At 42.8% G+C, this 19,392-nt stretch overlaps 1 protein-coding gene across 22 annotated transcripts in view; it reads left to right on the top strand.

Annotated features, from left to right (window-relative positions):
* The window catches only part of ERC2 (ELKS/RAB6-interacting/CAST family member 2), a 1,931,514-nt gene that overhangs the window by 1,224,846 nt on the left and 687,276 nt on the right, over nt 1-19,392 (top strand). Inside the window, exon 19 of one of the 22 annotated variants that reach the window (XM_068253693.1) lies at nt 12,852-13,035. The exons of the other annotated variants lie outside the window; for them this stretch is intronic. Coding sequence (XP_068109794.1) covers nt 12,852-12,894 — 43 coding nt within the window. The 3' untranslated portion in view covers nt 12,895-13,035. Of the gene's footprint in view, nt 1-12,851; nt 13,036-19,392 lie in introns of those variants that run through there. 22 annotated transcript variants of the gene reach the window in all.

Here is a 19,392-nt window from a genome sequence, read left to right as displayed (position 1 = left end):
ACCCCCCCCCCTCCCCTACCTCCAGTATAGGTATCCCGATGAGCCCTTCCCTCTAGTATAGGAAGCCAGATAACCCTCTGTCCCCTTCCGTATAGATAGCCTGATGACCCCCTCCATCCATTATATCTGGCCAAGTGACCCTTCCCCCTAGTATAGCCTGCTGCCCACCCACCCTTGATCATGTGGGGCCCTAGGCCATGGCCTGCGTGGCCCTGGCTTAAATCTGGCCCTGGAAATCTTTAGTCTAAAGTTTACTGTTGCCATGGCTAGAAGAAAATACTTTTTCAGTTTCTGGACAATTTTAAACATTCATAGACTCATGCAAATAAGTTGAAATGAAAACATATTATTTTAAATAAGCTCACTAGGGGATTTGTAGTGTTATCCACCACTTTGAGGATCCTTAGTGTTAAGCACCACTGGGGGGGGGGGGATCCTTAGGATCCTTAGTATTAGGCACTACCAGGGGGGATCAGTTACTGTTAGGCATCGATAGGGAAGGTTCTGTGTGAGAATAGTGTTAGGTTAGGGCACGGCAAAAAAACTATGTAATAGATAAACAAGTTTGCATATGTGTATCAGATCCAAGGAAACAAAGTGGCCACTGCTGAGAGAAGAACAATGTCCAGAGTTCACAAACAGGTAAATTATAAATGATCAGCGCAGAGTCCAAAAACAGAAGACGAGTCTTCAACAAAGAATAAGAGTAGGCAAATCTCCACCACAATAAATATTGGGGTCACGGCACAGCTCTGCATTCATTGATACCCAGAAAAAGGAAAGAGGCCTTCCAGCTGGTGACAACCCACATTATAAGGTTGTATCAACGATTTGGTAGGACATCAGGAAGCAACCGTCTGTCCAGGATCCACCAATTCAGCAATGATTCATCTCACGAATGGATATCAGTAGTAAACATCATAAAAAACAAACAAACGGCAACTCTAAGTGTAAACCGTTTAATATAAAGTTTTCATAGTAAAAACAGCATAAAAACTAGCATAAAAACAAAACTTTCATACGGGGCCCATGCAATGGGAACCCCGAGAAAGCACGCGTGTATGGGTCAGCTGTAAAGGACAGTATAAAGGTGCCACCTGTCTCCTTCCCAACCGGTTTCGCAAACTAGCTTCATCAGGGGATTAAGGATACAAGCGGCAGCCGCTTGTATCCTTAATCCCCTGATGGATTGGGGAACACTTGTTTTGTCGGGTAGTGTTGCCGTGGGTTCCCCGATCCATCCTCTGGTGAGTATGTTGCTTAAGAGAGACAAGCGTCAGTATAGATTTCAGGCAACTGGCATTAACTATTGGAGAATGAAGATGGCAGCCTTTGTATTTTTAATAAGTGAATGAGTGTCTGTTATCAGTACTGACCTCAGGCAATGATAAGACTTCTTTTAACCTGGCAAGTTATATGTTGCGTCTGCTAATGTAGGGAAATATAAATACAAACTAAACCATTCTCCCTGACTGAAAACATTGCTCTTAGTTAAAAATTAAAAGCTGAACAAATGTTATAAAACTAAAATTCAAGCTACAAGATATCCAAGGAGAAGATAACAGATTTGCAGGTTTTTCCATATTCATCTGCTATGTTTCCATATAAATGGAAAATGTGTCATATTATAAGTCATTCAAGACAATGGGCAGAGCGGAATATCCTTGACAGAGTTCTAGATAACTATATAAAGGAGTGGAAATTGCTCCACCCTCCCATGCACTCTCTGTGCAGGACTCTATAACAAAGACCGCAAACAAGAAAATAAGTCCAGCCCTTGCCACAACTATTCCTATGCAAAAGAGACCTTACATTGCAGCAAGTAACCTATATTTGTTTTCGGTTTTTTAACACTGGTTGAAGGAATATCTGATTTTAGTGCTAGTTTGTTGGGAAATATTTTTTAACAGGTACCTTTTAATTGAAAGTTGGCTCATTAACAGCAGAGTAAGCATGTTTATTAACACACAAAACCAACTTTTACATTTTTTGGGAAAGTTTAGTTCAATTGCAGTTGAATGGAAATTCAGATTGTTACCAATGTCCCTTTAAGTCTGATTTTAGTTAAGAGCTTTACGTGAAAGTACAAATAAAATGTAACTGGAATAAATGTCATGCCAACCTCTTCATTTCCTTTCATGAAAACTTTACACGTTTTTTACAGGGTGCTGTGAAAACCTTTTGTCGGCACACAGAGTACTTACAATAGGGTGCTTATTGCATCTAAAGATGTGCTGAAATCCAGGGCACTGTGCATTTTTAACTGTAATTTTTGTGGGATCAAGAACTTGGCCAGCACTCTTCGCAGCTGCTAAGCTGTCAAAAGAGGCTTTTCTAAAATACTGATGCCAGCCGACTTGTATGAATGATCAGGCAAAGTCTTTATCCCGTGCTTCAGTTGATAGATGAATGGACTCTTGTTTAGTCCCTGAAGATTAAATGATGATGTACAGAATATCACTCACAAAAGGTCTCAATAAGGTAGCCTTCTGGGTTAGTCGGCTTAGTTCAAAAAGAAAGACTTTGTAAAGCACAGTAAATTGTTCTTCTCTGTAACACTCCCCCCCACCCTTCTGTGTGTGACAATAACTAGATAACTTCAACGTGCTTGGCCGGACAAAAATACATATTTCGAGCAAAGACCTCTATGTGCATGCATTGTTATGGGAGGTCCAAGGGATCGCAGTGAATTTTCACCCTAATTTATAGTTCTCTAATTCTCCTGCCTTATCTCAGCCTGAGAGGAAGCTCTGCCAGTTAGGTGTACACTAGGGTAGAGGTGTATCCCATTTCATTTAGTGATAGTGTGGCAGACTTGGACGAAAAAGTTAAATAAGATGTGAGTTAAAGCATGAACATGGAGGAGATTAGTAACTTGCAGGAGCTGATCCACTCTTTCTCTAGTATTTCCCAATGTGTTGTGTGACCGAGCTTCCAGTTTGAGAGAAGACTGGGAAAGATCTGTCAGTGAAGAATTTAAGAAGTTAACACTGCCAAATATTTCATAATGTCTTTCAAGGTCTTCATACATTTAGCAGAACTAAAGCCATTCATTTTATTAGCAATAAAAAATCTGGAACTATGGCTTTAATATGTAGCTCTTTCATGACGTAAAATCAGTCCCATCCAAATCAGTGTGTACATTACAAAGAAGCATTAATCCAGAGACATAAACAGGAAGATGAGAAATCTGGGAGTTCCTGTTTGCCAAACAGTGCATTGTTGCTATGGTTGCAAGCAAAGATCATTTTATATTTTAGTAATTTTTGAAGTTTTAGCATCTGTAGGCTGAGATGTAAGTGCAACTTTTTGTAACATTTTGTTATGTTTTCAAATGGCTTGTGCAGAAGCGATATGTGAACAGGAAGTGCCCAGCTACTCTAGAGTCAGAATTAGAATCAGAATCTTTGGTGTTCACCAAGTGCGACTGATATCATACCCAGAATTGTTTGTGGTTCACATAGTTACATACAGGTCCTTTTCAAAAAATGAGCATATTGTGATAAAGTTCATTATTTTCTGTAATGTACTGATAAACATTAGACTTTCATATATTTTAGATTCATTACACCACAACTGAAGTAGTTCAAGCCTTTTATTGTTTTAATATTGATGATTTTGGCATACAGCTCATGAAAACCCAAAATTCCTATCTCAAAAAATTTGCACATTTCATCCGACCAATAAAAGAAAAGTGTTTTTAACACAAAAAAGTCAACTTTCAAATAATTATGTTCAGTTATGCACTCAATACTCGGTCGGGAATCCTTTTGCAGAAATGACTGCTTTAATGCGGCGTGGCATGGAGGCAATCAGCCTGTGGCATTGCTCAGATGTTATGGAGGCCCAGGATGCTTCGATAGCGGCCTTAAGCTCATCCAGAGTGTTGGGTCTTGCGTCTCTCAACCTTCTATTCGCAATATCCCACAGATTCTCTATGGGGTTCAGGTCAGGAGAGTTGGCAGGCCAATTGAGCACAGTAATACCATGGTCAGTAAACCATTTACCAGTGGTTTTGGCACTGTGAGCAGGTGCCAGGTTGTGCTGAAAAATGAAATCTTCATCTCCATACAGCTTTTCAGCAGATGGAAGCATGAAGTGCTTCAAAATCTCCTGATAGCTAGCTGCATTGACCCTGCCCTTGATAGAACACAGTGGACCAACACCAGCAGCTGACATGGCACCCCAGACCATCACTGACTGTGGGTACTTGACACTGGACTTCAGGCATTTTGGCATTTCCCTCTCCCCAGTCTTCCTCCAGACTCTGGCACCTTGATTTCTGAATGACATGCAAAAGTTGAGCAACAGTCCAGTGCTGCTTCTCTGTAGCCCAGGTCAGGTGCTTCTGCCGTTGTTTCTGGTTCAAAAGTGGCTTGACCTGGGGAATGCGGCACCTGTAGCCCATTTCCTGCACACGCCTGTACACAGTAGCTCTGGATGTGTCTACTCCAGACTCAGTCCACTGCTTCCAAGGTCTGGAATCAATCCTTCTCCACAATCTTCCTCACGGTCTGGCCACCTCTTCTCGTTGTGCAGCGTTTTCTGTCACACTTTTTCCTTCCCACAGACTTCCCACTAAGGTGCCTTGATACAGCACTCTGGGAACAGCCTATTCGTTCAGAAATTTCTTTGTGTCTTACCCTCTTGCTTGAGGGTGTCAATGATGGCCTTCAGGTCGGCAGTCTTACCCATGATTGCGGTTTTGAGTAATGAACCAGGCTGGGAGTTTTTAAAAGCCTCAGGAATCTTTTGCAGATGTTTGGAGTTAATTAGTTCATTCAGACGATTAGGTTAATAGCTCATTTAGAGAACCTTTTCATGATATGCTAATTTTTTGAGATAGGAATTTTGGGTTTTCATGAGCTGTATGCCAAAATCATCAATATTAAAACAATAAAAGGCTTGAACTACTTCAGTTGTGGTGTAATGAATCTAAAATATATGAAAGTCTAATGTTTATCAGTACATTACAGAAAATAATGAACTTTATCACAATATGCTATTTTTTTTAAAAGGACCTGTAGTTACATGGCAATTGCTAGAGAGCAAGACAGAAATTGACAATAAGAAGTTAACAATGAAGACAGACATACAACACACAATGAAACAGTCAATGCTATGCACATGCAGTTTAGCACATGAGCAGTGATGAGTAGAGATGTTGCAAACATAAAATTTTCAGTTCGCGAATGTCGAATATGAACTTCTGCAAATGTTGGCGAACAGGCGAATCTCCATAGACTTCAATGGGCATGCTGAATTTTAAAACCTACAAAGACTGTTTCTGGTCACAAACGTGATGAAAAAGTTGTTTCAAGGGGTCTAACACCTGGACTGTGGCATGCCAGAGGGGGATCCAGTTCCACCAAAAATGACGGAGTTGATGCAAAATCAGGTTGTAATTCCTAATGGGCAGAAATCACATTATGCACAGCTCTGGCTGTCAGTGGGCTGTGGAGTGTCACACACAGGGTAATGCAATAGTACTATCAGAATACAGTGAAATAATAATGCACAGGAGTGGTACTGTGCATGCAACTTAATGTAGCAACAACAGTAGTGTGCACATAGCTCTGGGTGTCAGTGGGCTGTGGAGTGTCACGCTCAAAAAAAGCACAGGAGAATGATGTGCTAGCCCTCAAAAGGGCTGTTGGGGGTGCTTTCACAGCAAGTGAGGAACAAGAACACAGGCCTAGCTAATGCTTTCCCTACCTATCTGCAGCAAGTCTGACCCTGCTCTCACTAACAGTCAGCAGCCAGCAGAGAATGAATCCAATATGGCCACCACAACTGCTTTTTGATAGTGGGGTGGGGGGTCCAGGAGGGGGTGCTAGCTGATTGGATGCCATGTGTCTGTTGACTGTGAGGTAAGGGGTCAAAATTTGCCAAGTGTCTGTTGACTGTGAGGTAAGGGGTCAAAATTTTGCTCAATGATGATGTATAAGGGGTGGGTCGAACACGCCAAATGTTCGCTGTTTGCTGCAAATGCAAATAGCATAAGTTTGCAGAATACTGCAAACTGTTTGGGCCATCTCTAGTCATGAGCCTCCCCCAGGATTTGGAGTAGTGTTGCTCAGCGATCTCTAGAAGTGCATCAGGGTGACGGCTGGGTGTTTAGCTGGCCAGGGCACAAGAGTGCCTTGGCCAGGCACTCTTGAACCTGGCATATTTGAGCTGGCATAGATGAACTCTAGCATCTGCCAAGGTTTACTGGCTCGTCCAACTGGAATGGAGGACTCCAACATTGGGGGACACCTGTACACAGAGTACATTTTCTCCCTGAAACCTGGAATACTTGTTTTGTTTGCTAATAATCTAAGGTGTGTATTAGTAAATCGCCGACTTGCTTTTAAATTATGTTGTAATGACTGTTGCTTGGAAGAAGTTGGATCAGATAGGACCAAAATTGTGTTCCAGAGGAGTGACTTTGGTTCCTAGATGAATGAGGGCAGCCAGTATATGATGTAAAAAGCTAAGATTCTTATATCATTTTAGCTTTGAAATATTGAAATTAATCCCATATTAATTTCAATTGTTTTGTATTTCTCTTATACAAGGTAGATAAACCTTTTTTTTTATACTTTACCTTAGCCATTATAAAGGTGATAAAAATTTGAATTTTGTGTCTCTTTATTTAATGCGGTTTTCATTCATTCAAGCTCTGTTTCATCGTAATATCTTCTAAGCGTGGATGTCAGTTTTTCAAGTTTCTTTGTTGCCAAGTACATATACATGTGCTTGTGATGTCATTTGGTTTAAGAGATTTTATCAGGATAGCCAAATGTATTTACCGGTAATCATCTCAAATCTTTGCTTTTGACACAAGTATGCATAGCTGGAGCAGCTAGCGATAGGACTTTTTGATAATGGCAATTGGACATGGTATAATAACTTGGATTTTCTAGTAACCTCTTACCTTTTAGACTGCTGGTATGAATAATACATATTTTGCAAAAACTGGACAAACCTGCCATGCTATTCATTTTGTAAGAACAATGCATTGTCCAGAGTATACAAGATGCCAGAGAAGTGAAGTCATGAATAAATATCTTGCCAAACATGACAAATCTCTGAGTATTTTTCTTTTTTCCCAACCCTTTCTAATTCAAGATTGCTATAAATACACAGAATTAATACAGCAAAGCAGGGCATATTCCTACAAAGGCCATATAGGCCATGTACCATGAATATGAAGAACGGGGCTGCTGTACATGGCTATTAGACATGGAATGGGGTTGCACATGAAGTTGGAGAAGGGATGCCACACGTTGAAGGGAAGAATTCCAATGTTGCCAACTCATCAATTTAATTACTGACAAATTTGAACTATACAGTTCTTGTGGTTTGTAATATGCAGTTTAGAGACTGATTATGTGTAATCAGCCCCAGAACTTGCATACCTTAGATATGTTAGTAGTTAAAGAGAACCCGAGGTGGAGTTCTTCCATGGCAATCCCCATACAGAGGCTGGGTCTGCCTATAGAGCCCAGCCTCTGTTGCTATATAGCTTCCCCCAAAGCCCCCCCTGCACGCTGCGAGACCCCATAAAACACAGCCGAGCTATGCGGCTGTGTTTACCTCACTAACGTCAGTCTCGGCTGCTCCCCCACCTCCTGAATCGCTCCGGTCCCCACCCGCGTCTTTTTCCTCCAATCAGCGGGGAGGGACGTGGGCGGGGACCGGAGCGATTCAGGAGTCGGGGGAGCGGCGAGACTGGCATTAGTGAGATAAACACAGCCGACTGCGACACGCTGCGTGTCGCCAGCGTGGCGGTGTTTTATGGGGTCTGACAGCGCGCAGGGGGGTCTCTGGGGGAAGCTATATAGCAACAGAGGCTGGGCTCTATAGGCAGACCCAGCCTCTGTATGGGGATTGCCATGGAAGAACCCCACCTCGGGTTCTCTTTAAAGGGATGCTTTGGCAACCCTGCTGGATTCTAAATACAGAAAGAAGCTTCACATGGAAGGGGAGGAATAAGTGTTAGTCCACCCTTTATTTAAACACTAGGGGAAATAATATTGGACAGAGTAATTCACTTTTTCTGTCTCTGTGTCTGTGTCTCTGTGTGTGGGGCAGTGTGTCCTGAATATAACATTATACATTTCCTATCATTCCTGTCCTACAGAAAGTGGAAAAGCTTTTCTAAAAAAGGCAGAGGCAGCAGTAGATAACATATCTTTTTGCAGAGTTACAACCCCCATCAAATTTTTATTGTTGTCCTTCACATTTTGCCCCAAGACCTGCAAGGTTTTCTTTAAAGGGAACTAAGCACCCTTTCTTTCACTGAAATTTCTCCTGGCTTGTAATAACTATGGGAGCTGCCATGTTTCCCCTTCCCTTACTTATTCACAGAAGTCACAGATGCTATCAGACCACCCAGCAAGCTATCTTCACACATTCCCTCTAGATAAGCTGTTTGAAGGAATTGTACTAATTACCCACCCCCTCTGTTGATGAAACATTATTGTTTACTTCTTGCTAATGAGTACAGTAAAACAATTACTAAGTCCTTAGTTGCCTGAAATCTCTGCAGATGAGCTGGACTGCAGGCCTGCTGCAGTAGGCTACTAAAACTTTAAAGGTGTGTAGACACGCACTACTAAATGCAACGACGGGTCAGCCAGACCGACCCGTTGTTGCATTTAGTAGTGCGTGTGTACGCACCTTAAATGTAAATCATTGGCATGCATTTTTTTATGTGCTATCGAGATGCCCTGGGTGCTAAAAATGGTGTTGGTTCACTTTAAAGCCATGGAGATCCAATAGAGAGAAGGTGGATTAAAATCTCTACAATATGGAACACAGCAGTAAAAGTCCAAAAACACATATAATTGCTTTCCACACTCTAACTAAAATTATTATTTAGTCTAATATAAAAATTAACATAAGCTTTTCATAAGTAAAATGAATCTGTCTCATTACTTTTATTTATAGCAGACAGCCATGTTCCCTTACCACAATCCCCTGGCAGTCTGGAGAACCATTGTCTCCACTGTCCAATAGATCTCTGTATGCCATTCTCATTACCAGAATGGAAAACAGAAGGGAGGGTGGCAGCTCGCACCATAGAGAATAGCGGAAGGGAGGATAATTTATATAAGGCATGCCTCCTCTCAGAGGGAAATCCAGGAGGCAGTGGTATGCTCTGATTATCTAGCAGGAAAAAGGAGACGATGGTGCTAACATATGGCTTCAGAAAAGAAAAAGATCATTCTAATTTCTATTTTATATTGAAACTACTATTCTATTTAACATAACCTTCTTGACGTCTCCTTTTATTGTATAGTTTTCTTGTTTAGCAAGTTATGATCATTAAAGGAATACTGTAGGGGGGTCGGGGGAAAATGAGTTGAACTTACCCTGGGCTTCTAATGGTCCCCCGCAGACATCCTGTGCCTGCGCAGCCACTCACCGATGCTCTGGCCCCACCTCCGGTTCATTTCTGGAATTTCAGACTTTAAAGAGTAACTGTCAGGCTGCAGAAGCTAATTTAAACCTCTATTCTCCTGTGTTAAACAGTTTAGAAGGAAGCCCAAAAGCCATTAGTGAAGATAAAAATCTCAGTTACCTTTGATGTGTGCTTATCTTAAAGGCTGTTATAGACCCATAAGGACGCAAGCCGCATACTAAACTGCAAAGCATTCTGGGGCCCTCCCCTCGGCTGCTAATGAGACGTTACAGCAGCTTCTAATCAGTCCAGCGCGTAGCACTGATAAATCTCAGGGCAGAGTACACTGCAGGAGTCAGCTATTGTTCCTAGCCACATGGCTCATTAATATTCACTGCACACTGTGTTGTTCAAGTACCAGCTTATCTGTGATCAGGAAGCAGGCAGGACATGACGACACATTTGACAGAAAAACATGGAGCCTGCCATGAGCTGTCAGGAGCATCTATCTCTGCATATACTATATACAAATTCTGTGAAATCCAAACGTGGACAGTGAAATGCATATGTAATGTAAGTACAGCCAATCTTTAGCTACTGATATATGTGTTTATTTTCTCTGAGACCTTATACCTAACAGCTCCTCTTTAAAGTCTGAAAACCACTGCGCCTGCGTTGCCGTGTCCTCACTCCTGCTGATGGCACCAGGAGCATACTGCACAGGCCCAGTATGGTCTGTGCCTGCACAGTACGCTCCTGGTGACAACAGCAGGAGCGAGGACACGGCTGCATAGTTTAAAGTCTGAAATTACAGAAGTGAACCGAAGGCGGGGCCGGAGCATCGGTGAGCGGCTGCGCGGGCACAGAATGTCTGCGGGGGACGATTAGAAGCCCCGGGTAAGTTCAACTCATTTTCCCCCAACCCCCCTACAGTATTCCTTTAATCGGGGTCACCTCAGAACACCGTAAGTGTTGTGGAAAGTTTAATCATTTAGCAGTTGTGCGCTTACTTTCATGCACTTACAGTGACAACTTTCATTTTTTTTAAGTATACGTCCAGGACACTGTGGTTGTACCAATAAAAGTTAATTAACTAATCAATCAATTAACCATTCAGTGAATCTTGCTATGACCGTGTGTGACCCAGGCCAAGACTGTAAACTCTAGTACTTTTAGAGTGATCCTTGCTGTGTGGATGCCATAAAAAAATCAGATCTATGCCTATTTGTAGTTTTTTATGCATGAATTGCTTGATCATGCATTTCTATTGGGTTCCTCTAACACAGGGGTCTCAAACTCAATTTACCTGGGGGCCGCAGGAGGCAAAGTCAGGAAGAGGCTGGGCCGCATAAGGAATTTTACAATCGCGGCGCATCGCCGCCTCTGCCCGCCCCTCTCACTCTTCCTTCACAGAGAGGGGTGGGGAGAGGCGGCGATCCGTGCGGTGATTGACGTCAGGAGGGGCAGAGCTACAGCTGGAAGCTCTGCCCCTTCCAGGAAATGCCGGCGGATTGCCCCCCGGGCGATTTGGGGGCTCTGCAGCCCTCGTTTAGCGGCTGGGATGCGGCGGATTACTTGGGAGCACTGAAGTGAACTATAAGAAAGCTTTTGCCTGCGAGGGCCACAAAATATTGCATCGAGGGCCGCAAATGGCCCTCGGACCGCGAGTTTGAGACCCCTGCTCTAACAGATTCAACTACATGTTCAGCTAGATGTAAGTGCTTTGGGATAGAAAACAAGCTGTCCAATTACATGCAAACACATTTTCAGGTGGTTACCAGCATCCCTGTTTTTGCATTCCCATCATTGTCAGTCACTGACGACTGTCATGCCCGCTAGAATCCCAATGGGCAATAGTGAGAACATCAGACAGTGCAATCGATGCACTGCTGATGTTTTTGCGTATCGCACAACATCAGCCTAAATGCTCACAGCAATGCGTGTATTGTGAACAAAGCCTAAAAGCCCATTTGTTTGCCAGTTTCCTGGCATTAAGGATACATTAAAAGTAAACTTTTTAACCTTTTTTAGGAAAAAAAGATTAGATCTGTACATTACATCTGTACATAAAGATATCATTTGCATATTCTGTAGCGGTGCATTGTGGGTAGCCACATATGTTCACTTAAAGCTGAGTTATTGCAAATACCTTCTGTTTTAAGAAGGCACACCATACTATCTGTACATTACAAAGATGTTGGCAAACATTACTTCAGTTTTCATACTTTGGTTTATATCAGGTATGTCAAACTCCAGTTCTTGAGGGCCGAGGTCCTTACACATTTTTGGCACAGCTCAAATTAATTGATGGGACGGCACAGTGGTGTAGTGGTTAGCACTCTTGCTTTGCAGTGCTTGGTCCCCATTCGAATTCCAGCCAGGTTCTCTCCGTGTCTGCATGGGTTTCCTCTGGGCACATCCCAAAAACATACAGATAAGTTAATTGGCTTCTCCCTAAAATTGGCCCTAGACTTTTGATACATGCACTACACGATACATACATAGACATTTGACTATGGTAGGGACTAGATTAATTGTGAGCCCCTCTGAGGGAGAGTAAGACAGTATACTCTGTACAGTGCTGGTGCTATAAAAATACTTAAATAAAAAAATGGGACTGAATCAGGAAAGGTGTGGTTCATCAAGCAGAAGACATTTCTCCAATTCTCAGTCCATCCTAAACACAGTTCGACACCTGTGGTTTATATTACACAGGGTTCCCGAGAGCAAAATGCCTGATAGGAGTTGTAGATTACTTTTAGGCTGCTTCCACACAGGGACGTTACAGGTGCACGTTAGTGCGCCTGTAACGCTCCCCCAACGCACAGCAATGTAACACAAGTGGGCTGTTCACACAGCCCACGTTGCGTTACATGTAACGCTGCACGTTGTCGGGAAGCCGCGTTAGACTGTTTGCACATGCGCAGTGGGGGGCGGAGAGGAGGCGGGGAGAGCCAGCTACAGTAGCCGCGCACATGGCTACTTAATATTCACTGCACTGGCGGCCACTGATTGGCCGGCGGGACCACGTGATGCGGAGTGGTCCCGCCGGCCAATCAGCGCCACTCTGGGAGACCTTATAGGGATAGAGCCGCCTAACGCGGCTCACTCTACCGTCCTCTCTTGCAGCACCATACGATGCGTTAGGTGCACGTTATGCGACCTTAACGTGGCACCTAATGCAACGTCTTGGTCTGCAAGTAGCCTAAGTGTATAGGGTATCCCAAGTTATTTTATATATACATAGCAACTCATATAAAGGAATACAGAGAAAACACTGAAAAGTACCATTTTGCTTTTTTTAATAAAAGGTATTTCTGGATATATGCTTGGCCTAAAAAGACAAAACATTTTTCCATATTCATCCCACTGGCACGAAGTAATGCATTATTCATATTACTTTTAGCTAATTTGGAGAGTTATATAAAGTTGCAAATGCCTTCCAAATTCTACTTTCCAGGTTTGTGATGAGAGTTGCAATGTTTCCTACTATGTGCAGCTGATTACTCATGCAGAAAAAGGACATTATGGAGCCGGTACCTTGGAGCCTTTACCTAGGTAGTACTGACTTCATGAGTGGAAGAATTTTCCTATTTGAGTCTCCAGGCAATTGTAGACGCTCACAGCTGGCTGCAAGCAGAAATGGAAACATTATATTTCATAATGTTAAATTTCAAAAGTAAGTTGAGTAGTACTGATATACTGTATGTCATAGCATTTTTAAGCAAAATTGGAATTTCACTTTAACACTCTCTGAATGCTTGTTAAATAGCCTAAAACTTGGAAAACACTATAACTATTTGTGAAGCAGCTGAATAAACTATCATTGGGCACTTAAACTTAAATTACATTAGTATCTCTAACATTTATGGCATATATAAAGGTCAGCTCCAAAATCAATGTTGGGCTCAAGTAGCTTGAATTAACCATGGCTTTCTGTAGGGACATCAGTGATAAAGTTCTGACACCCAATTTTCATGCTATGTCTATTCTTAGGCCAGTCTTCCCCTCCATTTTGTAAATCTGCACAAAACTGAAATGTACTAGTTTTATTGTAGTGATTTCCAAATAATGCAGGAAATCTTACTTTTTGCACAGCTGTAGTAATCATCTTCCAGTCCATCCTATCCTCCAATCCATCCTGCCAGTCCCACTTTCCAGTCCGTCCTGTCAGAACAACCTTCCAGTCAATCCTGCCAGTCTTTCCTGTCAGTCCTACTCTCCAGTCTTTCCGCGTACGTTAAAAAGGGGCGCTGGGAAAAAAGGGCGCCGGGTTTTTAACGATAAGCATGGATAACGTTTAAAAATGTATTGTACTGTATTTCGTTTAAAATTAATGTTTTTTAAAGTTATAAATCATTAAATAATGTGCATTAAATCGGCAATTGTAAAAACGTTAATCTTTCGTTTAAATACTGAAACGTATAATAACGTTAAAAAAAAAAAATTACTAAGTAACCCTCCCTGTACCTACCCCTAACCCCTAGACCCCCCTGTTGATGCCTAAACCTAAGACCCCCCCTGTTGGTGCCTAAGTAACCCTCCCTGTACCTACCCCTAACCCCTAGACCCCCCTGTTAGTGCCTAAACCTAAGACCCCCCTGTTGGTGCCTAAACCTAAGACCCCCCTGTTGGTGCCTAAACCTAAGACCCCCCTGTTGGTGCCTAAACCTAAGACCCCCCTGTTGGTACCTAAACCTAAGACCCCCCTGTTGGTGCCTAAACCTAAGACCCCCCTTTTGGTGCCTAAACCTAAGACCCCCTGTTGGTGCCTAAACCTAAGACCCCCCCTGTTGGTGCCTAAACCTAAGACCCCCCTGTTGGTGCCTAAACCTAAGACCCCCCTGTTGGTTTTTTCGTTTAAAAATAATGTAAAAAAAAAATGTACTGTTTTTCGTTTAAAAATAATGTTTGAAAAAAAATATTGTACTGTTTTTCGTTTAAAAATAATATTTAAAAATGTATAAATCATTAAATAATGTGTAATCATGAGAAGCAGTAATAAAACATTAAGTCTCCGGGCGCCGCTTTTAAAACGTTATTTTTCACCGGCGCCCTTTTTTCCTATCGGGCGCCCATTAAACGATATTTATTATAGGAGTGAATGGCGGCGCCCGATTTGTCCACTAGCCTCAGGCGCCCGAATTTACTGTTTCCAGTCTTTCCTGCCAGTCCATCCTGTCTGTCCTACCTTCCAGTTCATCCTGACAGTGTTTCCTGTCAGCCTTACCCTCCAGTCCATCTTGTCAGTCCTACCGTTCAGCCCGTCCTGCTAGTCCTACCTTCCAGGCCACCCTGCCAGTCTTACCTTCTAGCCCATCCTGCCATTCCTACCCTCCAATACATCTGTTTATCTTGTAAGACCTAAACCTCCATTCTCCCTTTTCCCACACTGTGGGGTTTGCCCTCAGTTTCTTCCCACCACCGCTGGGGTACTCCCTAGGGTTGTGTCCTGGTGGACACTAGGCAGCAAAGCAGTCTGTTACTCACTGGTGAAGACCCGTGGTCACTTAGACCTCACGCCCTAAGAGCGCCCACACCAACCACTGGTGCCGAGATGAACAGGGCCCTGACTCAATTAATATTTGTATATTATTTGTATACCTGATCTATCACCAATCTACCAGTGTGTAGCCACCTTAAGGGGCAGTGCCAGTAAACAAGTATTAACTAGGGTTTTTAAGATTGCTTAAATGGTAGGATTGCTCGTGTTAAAGAGAACCCGAGGCGGGGTTCTGAGAATAAAATCCCCATACAGAGGCTGGGTCTGGCTATAGAGCCCTGCCTCTGTTGCTATATAGATCGCCGCTAAACCCCCCGCGCTCTGTAATCCCCCCATAAAACACAGCCGCACTGCTGACACGCAGCTTGTCAGAGCGTGCTGTGTTTACCTCTCCTCTGTCAGTCTCGCTGCTCCCCGCCTCCTGCATTGCTCCAGTCCCTGCCCACGTCCCTTCCCTCGCCGCTGATTGGAGGGAAGGGACGCGGGCGGGGACCGAATCGATGCAGGAGGCGGGGGAGAGCGGAGGCTGACATTAAAGAGGTAAACATAGCCCGCACAGCGCGGCTGTGAGTTATGGGGTATTACAGGGTGCAGGGGGGGCTTAGGAGCGATCTATATAGCAACAGAGGCTGGGCTCTATAGACAGCCCCAGCCTCTGTATGGGGATTTCATTCCCAGAATCCCGCCTCGGGTACTCTTTAAGACCCGTACCCACCTCATGATTTTTTTGCCGATTTTTGCAATCTTGCAACGTGGGTACAGGCACACGATCACACAAACATTGTGCAGCAGTAACGACCATCACAGCAGATTGAATCTTTGATCCCTGACGACTCCCACGCAAAGTACCGCGATTGCTTGAAGTCTCATCGCGCCCGTCATGTAACATTGTGCATACCTTCTGGCCACAAGATGGAGGAGGATGGATCGGCGGAGTTGATCATTGTCAGGGAGACATCGCTGGATCCATTTCCCTGCATTCTGAGTACATAGCTATATTCTAAAATATGCTCCTACAAATCCAAAGGCATTGTTAAAGGTTATTTGGCCGTGAATCATAAAACAATAGCACAGACCGACATTTTCTTTGATCTACACCAGACCCAAACATGTAAAAATTAACAAAGATTGATACAGCGTGTCCTGCCGTTTAGATCTTTGTTTTACAATAACCTTTATGACTAGATACCAGAATGTCTCTGTACATAGTGCATTAACTTAAATACTTTTAATCTTTACTGACATTCCAAAAAGTAAACAGCCCACACCAGTGCAGACAATTTATGCTTCTGGTACATGTTTTGGCCATCTGAACTATTTAACAGCATCTAAAAGAGCACAGTGCTTCTCATTCACGTGATTACTGATATCTACATAGATCTAGCCAAAGATCTGCTGTGTTCTCTTCACCTTAAAAGATAGCAGTACATTGTTTTTCTTGCTATATGGTTGTACCACCACTACTACTACTGTAACAAAGTTTCCAGAGAGCCTCTTGCCTAATAGGGTACCATTCAGCCCTATAACTGAAATCTTACAGCCAATAAAACGTACGATCGAGACTCAACCTTGTAGAGTTATTCTTTTTTTAATGCTTCATAGCAGCAGAATACATGTACAAAACAGGCACAATGTTTTGGCGATGCTGCCTTTCATTATATGCCTCAAGTGAAGATGCCTGCATGGTATTCTGGCAATTCTTAAATATTTGGATGGCTCCTGGTAGTGTCTTCTGAATGAAGACATGAATTTGTAAGGTGGTATTTATTAATTAATTGTTAAAAGTTGATTGACTCAGAACACACCCTTAAAACCCACTAAGATGTAATCTGTCATTGTCCACCTTCAAAGAGAGGAAAAGAAGACTGGCGCCATCAATTTCATTTGCTCTTTTATTTTCAAGTCACATATAGCAATATGCGATGTTTTGGAGCAGAACTCCTTTCTCAAGCTCTGCTGTATGCAGTTGCAAATACCATCTAACTTCACAGTAATATAGTCCAGAGTGGGGCAGCAGTAAACTTTCACATACATTACATTCAAATTGACCAATCATATGTGTCCGCACAATGTGGACCTGATGTGGAACTGAAGGTGATAGAGCTACATAGTATGGCCCATTGTGGATACATCACCTGACTTCGCACAGCCATTCACTATTCACATTTGCATCAGATGACAAAGCTCACTCTCTCACCTGTTCATCCTCCTTATATCATTACCTAGGTTTTTTTCACCCCACTAACCTCTAGATTTTAGGCAGAATCCTTCTCTCTAGTAGTGTTTCTTGTTTCTACTGTACTTAAAGAATACCAGAGCTGCTAAACTGTTTATTAAAAATGAGGGGTGGCAGGCATGTATTAGATGGCATCCTCATGCCCAGTCGGCCGGTAGTGCCCAAGCGTAAGTGGTCAGGAGCGCTCTGCGCATGCACACGATGGCACAATTACATCATTGTGCCATTATGTGCATGCCTAACACTCCTGGCGACGCGCAACTGTGCACTACCACCCGACTCCAGGGACCTGGACTGAGGTGCAGCAGAGGATTTAGAGTACAAAGGAGGGGGGCGGAGGAGAACAGGGGGAGAAATGGGCAAGAGGACGCCATCCAATACATACCTATTCCTCCCCATTTTAATAAATAGTTCAGTTCTGGTATCCTTTAATCCATCAAATGAACGTACCTGCAAAAAATAGGTTTGTGATATTTCCTGTGAGACTACCACATGTTTAGGAAGCTTTGCAAAACCTATAAGCGAATACACAACTAGTTTTTTTTTGTGTGGAAATACATGCACCTGATGTAGAATTGAGTGTGTACAACATCAATCTTTATGATAAACAGAAAACACAATTATGTTAAAGTGTGCGCAATGTTAACATTTTATATATAATAATGAAAAAAAATGTAATCCACGCAGTAATAAATCAGTAATGGCAGTGACTGACTACTTTTACCTGTAGAGTGTGTACAGCCAAAATGATTCACTATAACTATAGCCATACACTCACTAGCACAGGGGTCCTCAAACTTTTTTTAGTCATGGGCCGGGTCAACATACTTTAGACTGCTGGGGGGCCAGAGTATACCTAAAATGATGTAGAAAGACATTACATTGAACCTAGGTAGTGTAAGCAGCGCCTGAAACACAACCCCCCCCTGCACCATGCAAAGCAATCAGTGTTCAAAATACATACTGTATTTCCAAAAGTCCCCCAAAACAATCCCCTTACCCCAGTAATTGCAAGGACTGCAAATTATCCACCCCTACAAACGCGCATGCACACACTGCTTTTATAGTACCTCTAACCCACCAACCCCCCCCCCCCCCCCCACACACACACACACACACACACACCACCACCACGTTTTTGCGCACCAGTGAAGTGAAGCATACCCAGGTGACAGCCTGCCATACAATTGGACAGCAGTGCCACCTAAAGCAGAATTGGATTGGAAGCCAGCAAATTACTTTTTGCTATTTTCCATGTGGAAACGTGGTGACAGCAGCACTGCTGCCACATCTATAAGTAATACATTTTGTGTGTGGAGGGCAGGTAAAAAAGCCTCAGGGGGCCGCATTTGGCCCACGGGCCTTAGTTTGAGGTTCACTGCACTAGCCAGTCAGAACAATGCAACTCTTCTTGTATCTCTTTCTCCTTACAGCCAGAGTGTAAGCAGGAAACACAATGAGAAAACCTTTCCACTCTCCCCTTTATAAAAAGATACGAATTCTGATTATTACAAACAGACGTTCATACTTCTTTATCATGTAAAAGGACAGTACATACTACATCTAACCAGGGATAATATTTTCATCACTCTTAATGCTATAAACAGGTGAAAATGGAAATCAGTTTGATCACTCCAGACATTCCTTTTAATTATAATATTATAAATTAGCTGTAAAATGGAGTGTTTGGGGAAAACACTTTTTATTTTTAATATGGCATCTGTTTTGTCTGCTTGATATACCGAGCTATGTGTAATTTGGGTGGTAGGTGTATTTCCATGGCGAATCATTGGAAAGGTATGTCATCTAAGAAAGCACACATTCTGCAGCTCTAGTCTGAGAATGAGAAGCGTATTCCAGATCCCTTTATAGGGAAGCTGTGTTTCATTACAGTCTTGTTCTCTGTCTCTGTTCCTGCAACATACTACACAGCAGGGAATTGAAGACTTTCCTCCTGCTGAATGTTTTTTTCAGTGGCTTACAACTTGATGGTGGACGAAAGCTGTTCATCCTACTTACTTTGAGGTCTTATTCATTCTTTTTAAAGTAAGACATGTTGATCACACCCCCCCCCCCATATACATGTGTTCTTATTTTTAATACTTAAACAAAACATGCAGGGCCCCATGAAAGCTTCTGCTAAAAAGGATTTCATGTTCATGTCATGTAGCTGGGTTGCAACAAGACCAGGATACAAGTCTGATTTGTAGTTCCCATAGATCAGCTTGTGTTACATGCAGCACCACACCGGCAGTGCATTCT

This window comes from Hyperolius riggenbachi, chromosome 9, assembly GCF_040937935.1.
Source record: "Hyperolius riggenbachi isolate aHypRig1 chromosome 9, aHypRig1.pri, whole genome shotgun sequence".
Classification (NCBI taxonomy): Eukaryota; Metazoa; Chordata; class Amphibia; order Anura; family Hyperoliidae; genus Hyperolius; species Hyperolius riggenbachi.
Note: the sequence above shows the minus strand (reverse complement) of the source record. Positions and strands in the feature narration are given on the sequence as shown.